This window comes from Miscanthus floridulus, chromosome 1 (assembly GCF_019320115.1).
Source record: "Miscanthus floridulus cultivar M001 chromosome 1, ASM1932011v1, whole genome shotgun sequence".
Lineage (NCBI taxonomy): Eukaryota > Viridiplantae > Streptophyta > Magnoliopsida > Poales > Poaceae > Miscanthus > Miscanthus floridulus.
Genome location: NC_089580.1, coordinates 92,166,641 through 92,173,390, shown reverse-complemented (window position 1 = coordinate 92,173,390; position 6,750 = coordinate 92,166,641). Strand labels below are relative to the sequence as shown.

Here is a 6,750-nt window from a genome sequence, read left to right as displayed (position 1 = left end):
TGCAATCACAGAAAGGGTTAGCCAAGTTATTTATAGTTTCATAGATCTCTCGTACTCTCTCCGTTTCAAAATAGATAATACTTTTGACTTTTAGATATCATGTTTAACCATTTGTTTTACTTATTTTTTGTGTGTAAATAATAAAATAAACAAGTCATTATTAAAGTATCTCTAATCTTTAATAATAAAATAAGTCGTAACAAAATAAATAATATTTATATAATTTTTTTAAGGAGACCAACAGTCAAATAAGATGTAAAGTCAAAAACATCGCGTATTTTAGGACGAAAGAAGTACATCTAAGGAGGAGCATAAAAGTGCCAAAATTGCAATTCTCCATCTTCTATAATAAATAAAGAACATAGCATGATGCAATCCAGGCAAGCCGCAAGCAAGCCCATCTACAGCTTTGATCTGAGACCCTTTTTTATGGCAAAGACCAAAGAGTGACCTTGTTTTAACGCAAAACCGCGGCTGTAGTCCGGCGGCCCTCCGTTCTCCTTCCTCTCGCTTTCCGGCGGGCGACTGCCGTGCGCCGCTTGTTTGTTTGCTTCCGTCGTCCCCTCCCCACGTAGGCCCTGACCGCCTTTTATCACCAGCCATCTGGACTTTCTTTGACAACGCCAAACTGGCTTACGCAGCCCCGATTCGCCACGAAAACGCAGTGTGAGAGAGGGACGCGGCCCGTTGTCCCCGGCTTATACGCAATCCTTCCGTCGCTGCGAAGCTGATCCCTCGTGTTCGCCATGGCTCCTGCCGCCAGCGTCGCCGTGGAGAACCTCAACCCCAAGGTGAGAACGCCGCCCGTTTTCCTCCCCCTGTCTAGCTGTCTGTCCCTTGAAGGTTCCATTTTTTAGGATTTTTCGGTGGGAAGTTTGGGCTTTGACGAGACGGAAGAGGCTCTGTTTTTTTTTTTCGCGAACGCGTCTGCGTTCTGCGTGTCCCTGATTCAGCTTAGCCGCGGGTTGGATTCTCGTTCGCTTGAGAAATTTGGCTGAAAAAATTATCTTTGATTCGCTGGAGCCTGGAGTGGTACATGCCGTGCCTAGTTCTTGTTATGATGATATGATTTTGATTCATACTTTGAAATCAAATGAGAATTTTTTTTTAGGATAGTTGTAACAACTGCACGGGCGCAAAGTTCCATTCGTTTTCGTTTAGATGTTGGCAATAAGTGTAGTTCCTTTTACCCAGATCACTAGTCGCTATCGCTCTCTCTCAAACCAGAGGTAGATCTCAGTGCGATTTGAGCTGCTGGAGTGCCTTTTCTTTTTGTTTTGTTTTGTTGTGACCGAGTAGTTTAATGTCATCTATGTCAGTGTCCTTTTTCTCCCCTTTGACTCAAAAGGGGGTACGGCGATTTGTTTGGACTGCTGCCCCACTTCTGGTGCAAAATGATGATACGTTGATGCTGTATTGTTTCTGCGAGATCTGAGGTACTACGAGGCTGTTTAGTTGCACGCCATATCCTGCCACGCCACAACTGACGGCAGCCACAGAAAAAATCAGCGCTGTTTGGTTTGTGACAGAACTGCGGCAGCCACAACGATTGCAGGTCATTTTTACGCCACAGCTTAGGCGCCAGATTTTTACGCCACAGCTTAGGCGGCGCCTCACCAGCGGTGTGGCTAGCCGTGGCCGGGAGCCAAACAGGCTACTCCTTCGTTGGCAATCTGTGCTTTGTCACTATAAACCTATTGAAGTTTGTAAACCTGCTGAATGTCGTGTGATCTTGATTTCCATCTGTTTCATAGACAACAGCTTTCGTGCTTTGCTTGTCTGGGTAAGGCGAGTGTGGCTCCTCATGCCAAGCTAATACACTGATAACTGTTACAGGTCTTAAAATGTGAGTATGCAGTCCGTGGGGAGATTGTCATCCATGCTCAGGTATCTTGAGTGACTACTGATGTTCAACAAGGCTTGCAGTCTAGTACTTTAGTATGTTATATATCACTCTGTTCATGTTCCCAAATAATCGGTTAATCACCTTACCACAAGGCAATACAGTTAAATCAGGCAATGTTTGTAGTAATAGTATTGCTTTTGACCGTGCTATGTGATTTGAGTGAATTACCAAAGAACAGCATAGTGCACCTAAGCATATAGTCTACTTGATCGCTAATAATCATATTACTTTAGTAATTTAATTTGCAATTCTTCCCTGATGAAATTCATCCTAATTATTGAAGGTTAATCTTGTTCAACATATTTTATATGGCTCCCTGTGAATGCTTTTAAGAATCTTGTGCACTCCATGCAGACTAGCAGATCTGCCAATAAGAACCTGCTTCGAAATTGATTTAATATATGTAACCCCACTGTTTTTTTTCTGTTAACAGCGCTTGCAGCAACAACTACAAACACAACCAGGGTCTCTTCCTTTTGATCAGGTACCTAACTGTTGATTTAGAAGTGCCTTTCTTTTTCCTTTTTTCGAAAATTATATAGCTCATTCCAATTATATTTTTACCCTTGCAGATCCTCTTCTGCAACATTGGGAATCCTCAATCTCTTGGTCAGCAACCTGTGACATTCTTCAGGGAGGTATGTGTTTATTTTACCTGCAGATTCCACCTTTGTTTCTTCGATATTTACATGGTACCTTGCAGGTTCTTGCTCTTTGTGATCATCCATGCCTCTTGGAAAAAGAGGAAACCAAATCATTGTTCAGGTGAATATCATCATCGTTCTATTCATTCATCATTCAATTTGCAGAAGTCTTAAATGGAGAGATGTAGTGCAAACACTTGACTAAGTGATATCCTTCTATTTTTCCCAACTTTAGTGTCAAATCAACCTAAAAATTCTAAAAGTATTACAGAGATAGGGCATTCTATCTTCCTCCAAAAACAAAGCTGTGGCAACAGAATTATGTGTAATTTTCTTTGAAAATAGTAAGCATTTATATAAATAGTAAAATTTCCTGTGAAGTCTGTCAGGTATTTAACTTTTTTCCCTTCAACTTTGACAGTAACTAAACATACCTAGGAAGATAGTTTTAGAGCTCTTATGTTTAATTGATCTGTTCATCAGAAGGACCATTACATCATTGCCTAATTATGCATGCCCTTTCAATATATTTTTTTCTAAAATTTCCCTTGATACCATTTCCAGTTGAGAGATGTTTTTTGCTATTTGTTATCTGTCTTGTTTGTACTGTTTAATATTTTTATTAGCCAGAAACTTCCAAAAGTAGTTCAGTGTCCCATTTATACATAAATTCTTATGTGTACTTGATGGCTCTTCTCACTGCAGTGCTGATGCTATTTCTCGAGCAAAGCAGATTCTTGCAACTATTCCTGGAAGGGCAACAGGTGCATATAGTCACAGTCAGGTGAGCATCTCACCCTGATATATTTAATGACCACAACGAGAAAGGAATCTTGGCTTCATTTGATTTGTTTATTTTTCCTAGGGTATCAAAGGACTACGTGATGCAATTGCTGCTGGGATCACCTCACGTGATGGATTCCCTGCAAATGCAGATGACATTTTCATTACAGACGGAGCAAGTCCTGGGGTGTGCATTTTTAACTTCTCTTTAAATTGTCCTGGACATTTTCTGAATAAACATGATATCACTGAAGTCTCATCGTGACCCTATTCTTCCTTCTTAAGGTCCACATGATGATGCAATTACTGATTAGGAATGAGAAAGATGGCATTCTGTGCCCAATTCCTCAGTATCCCTTGTACTCGGCCTCCATAGCTCTTCATGGTGGAGCTCTTGTATGTACTTTCATTTGCTCAGCAGAAGAATATGGTCTATAGTGCTATATATTGTATCACCGACACCTAAATCGAGCACATGTTCTTTCAGGTCCCCTATTACCTTGATGAAAAAACTGGGTGGGGTTTGGAGATCTCTGATCTTAAGAAGCAACTCGAAGATGCTCGGTCAAAAGGCATTGATGTTAGGGCCTTGGTGGTTATCAATCCAGGAAATCCGACTGGGCAGGTTTGTACCAATCTCTCCTCTCGTTAAAGAACATTTCTGCCTGCTTAGATTTTCTATTTCCTATGCACACCATACTCTTTATAATTGATGTAATGACATAACATGAGGTGTGTATTTCTTGTACTCCTGTTTTAAGTTAGTGAAAACTTTGTATACTTGTATTGTCTAGGGAAAAGTTTTGCTTAGAAAAAGATAAGTGTTTTTTTGTCGTTCTGCAATGTGAATGAATGTTTTTTCAATGCTGGTGACCAAAACACAATTTTTTTTGAAGTGGTTCATTTATTTGTAGGTTCTTGCTGAAGACAACCAATATGACATAGTGAAATTCTGCAAAAATGAGGGCCTTGTTCTTCTAGCTGATGAGGTGAGTGATAGGCTGGTAGCTGATGTTAGACGTCAGAACAACAACAAAATTGCCACAGCTGTAACACTAATGCCATTTTTATTGGTAGGTATATCAAGAAAACATCTATGTTGACAACAAGAAATTTAACTCTTTCAAGAAGATTGCAAGATCCATGGGATATGGCGAGGATGATCTCCCTCTAGTATCATTTCAGTCCGTTTCCAAAGGTAGATTGATATAACCAGCTACTTTATCTGCTGTTTGGTCAAGTCACTGGCTTATCCAAAAGATTTTGCTGCTGCAACCAGGATACTATGGAGAGTGTGGTAAAAGAGGAGGTTACATGGAGATTACTGGCTTCAGTGCTCCGGTAAGAGAGCAGATCTACAAGGTAGCTTCAGTGAACTTGTGCTCCAATATCACTGGTCAAATCCTTGCGAGCCTCGTCATGAATCCACCAAAGGTCTGCTTTAGCATTCTTTAAATTATGCGCTGATTGGAATTAGGAAATGCCAAATTGTACAGTTAAAAATCATTGCTTTATTCTTCAGGTTGGGGACGAATCATATGCTTCCTACAAGGCAGAGAAAGATGCAATCCTTCAGTCTTTAGCTCGTCGTGCAAAGGTTTGCCTGGTTGCATTTCTACTATAGTTTTGAGTAATAACTTCTTAAAAATATTCAAGATTTTTTTTTTGTTGGTTCTACAGGCATTGGAGGATGCATTCAACAAGCTTGAGGGAATTTCATGTAACAAGGCTGAAGGAGCAATGTACCTTTTCCCTCAGATTCATCTGCCACAGAAGGCAATTGAGGCTGCTAAAGCTGCTAAGAAAGCACCTGATGCATTCTATGCTCTCCGTCTCCTTGAATCAACTGGAATTGTCGTGGTCCCTGGATCTGGATTTGGTCAAGTGAGTCAACTCAACCTTTACATATTGTAATATACTTGTGTGCCTGTAGCTGCCGATGTATAGGTTGAAACATATGGAAGAAGTAACGGGAGTTTTGTATTTTAACCAATATTACCTTGCAGGATTATATGTTGATAGGTTTTCCTGGGACATCTAGTCAGATTGTTAACTCTTAGGTATCAGGTTGCCTTTATATTGTTAATTTTCTGCGCAACTAATTTAAGCTGGCATTTATAGTTTTGAATTTTAGAGTAGGGTGAACTTTAGAACTATACATGCTAAAGCTACTTCTAAGAGCATAGGATAGTGGGTTCATGGAGATGCATTTTTCATATAAATCAGTCATAGCTATCTCCCAGTATTTCATTTCATGTTAACCGTCCTAATGATGGTCTGTTCCTTTGTTGTACTGCACAGGTTCCTGGAACATGGCACATCAGATGCACGATCCTGCCGCAGGAAGACAAGATCCCCGCGGTGATCACCCGCTTCAAGGCTTTCCATGAGGTGTTCATGGCTGAGTACCGCGACTAAACTGTTACAGTGCGAAGAGTCCATCTTTTTTCCTCTCTTTGTTCCCCTTTGTACTTCTTTTACTGTGTTTTAATAAATTTTCCAGTAGGGGCTAAAACCCCCTCCTGTGTCCTAAAAAAATGGTAGAAGAGTTCAATGACAGCGCAAAAAGGGCCAGTGTTAGAAATCTTATTTCCCCCACTGGAGCAACAATTGTCTGTCTTCAAGAAACAAAAATTTCGAACTGGACTAGACAACTTCTCATTGACACTGTTAGGCTTGACATGGTAGAAAATTGTGTGCACCTGCCTGCCACGGGAGTGGCTGGTGGAATCCTGAATGATACTTCAATCTAAGCATGACCAGGATGACGCCATCAACCATCTCTGTGGATATTACACTGCTTGACAATACCACTTGGTCCCTTTCAGGTGTTTATGGACCTCAATCGGATGCGGATAAACAGCATGTTCGTTTGTTGGTTTCAACTAGGGCTTATCAGCTAGTCAACAGTGATTTTCCCTCACAGCAAACCAGCACTAGCCGGGTTTATCAGCCTAGAAACCAACCAACGAACAGGCCGAAAGTTGCCTTCCTTTAGGAACTGCTGGACTTAAAAGCAATATATGGGACCTGATAGGGGACTTCAATCTCATTTGCTGAGCAGAAGACAAAAATAATAACCACTTAAATTTAACGATGATCAGTCGTTTCAAGCGCGTAATAGATGACCTTCAACTAGCTGAGATAGAGTTTTTTCTTTAAAAAAAAACAAACTAGCTGAGATAGCACTCCATGGAAGGAAATTTACCTGGTGCAATGATCAACGATCACCAACTATGACTAGGATAGATCATTTGTTTGCCTCCACTGTCCCACTGATTGGCTTGAGCTGTTTCCCAAAGCAAATCTACAAGCTCTCGCCTCTCTCTCTCGGCTCTGACCATTGCTCGCTATTTCTCCAAGGAGACGCTTCTTTCGATTTCTACCACGGCTTCCGCATTGAAAATCATGGTGAAC

General features: G+C 40.9%; 1 protein-coding gene across 3 annotated transcripts; it reads left to right on the top strand.

The window, feature by feature from the left end:
* Positions 1–401: 401 nt before the first annotated feature.
* LOC136537735 (alanine aminotransferase 2) lies at positions 402–5,996 on the top strand. 3 transcript variants are annotated; one of them, XM_066529703.1, is made up of 16 exons: positions 402–571; positions 642–791; positions 1,837–1,887; positions 2,340–2,390; positions 2,479–2,544; positions 2,610–2,671; positions 3,256–3,334; positions 3,416–3,520; positions 3,619–3,729; positions 3,821–3,958; positions 4,248–4,322; positions 4,411–4,531; positions 4,613–4,767; positions 4,856–4,930; positions 5,014–5,217; positions 5,635–5,996. In XM_066529703.1, exons 2-16 carry the CDS (start codon positions 747–749, stop codon positions 5,749–5,751), a joined length of 1,455 nt encoding a protein of 484 aa, XP_066385800.1. In that variant the 5' UTR covers positions 402–571; positions 642–746; the 3' UTR covers positions 5,752–5,996. The 3 variants fall into 3 exon arrangements, with proteins under 3 accessions (XP_066385800.1, XP_066385793.1, XP_066385807.1); XM_066529696.1 differs by having other exon boundaries at positions 402–791; XM_066529710.1 differs by lacking the exon at positions 1,837–1,887 and having other exon boundaries at positions 402–791.
* Positions 5,997–6,750: the final 754 nt, after the last annotated feature.

Excerpts from the sequence above, each read along its gene's own strand:
- LOC136537735 (XM_066529703.1), top strand. The coding sequence starts at position 747 with ATGGCTCCTGCCGCCAGCGTCGCCGTGGAGAACCTCAACCCCAAG. Across the intron at positions 2,391-2,478 it reads GGTCTCTTCCTTTTGATCAG|ATCCTCTTCTGCAACATTGG; the intron begins GTACCTAACTGT and ends TTACCCTTGCAG. Across the intron at positions 2,545-2,609 it reads CTGTGACATTCTTCAGGGAG|GTTCTTGCTCTTTGTGATCA; the intron begins GTATGTGTTTAT and ends GGTACCTTGCAG.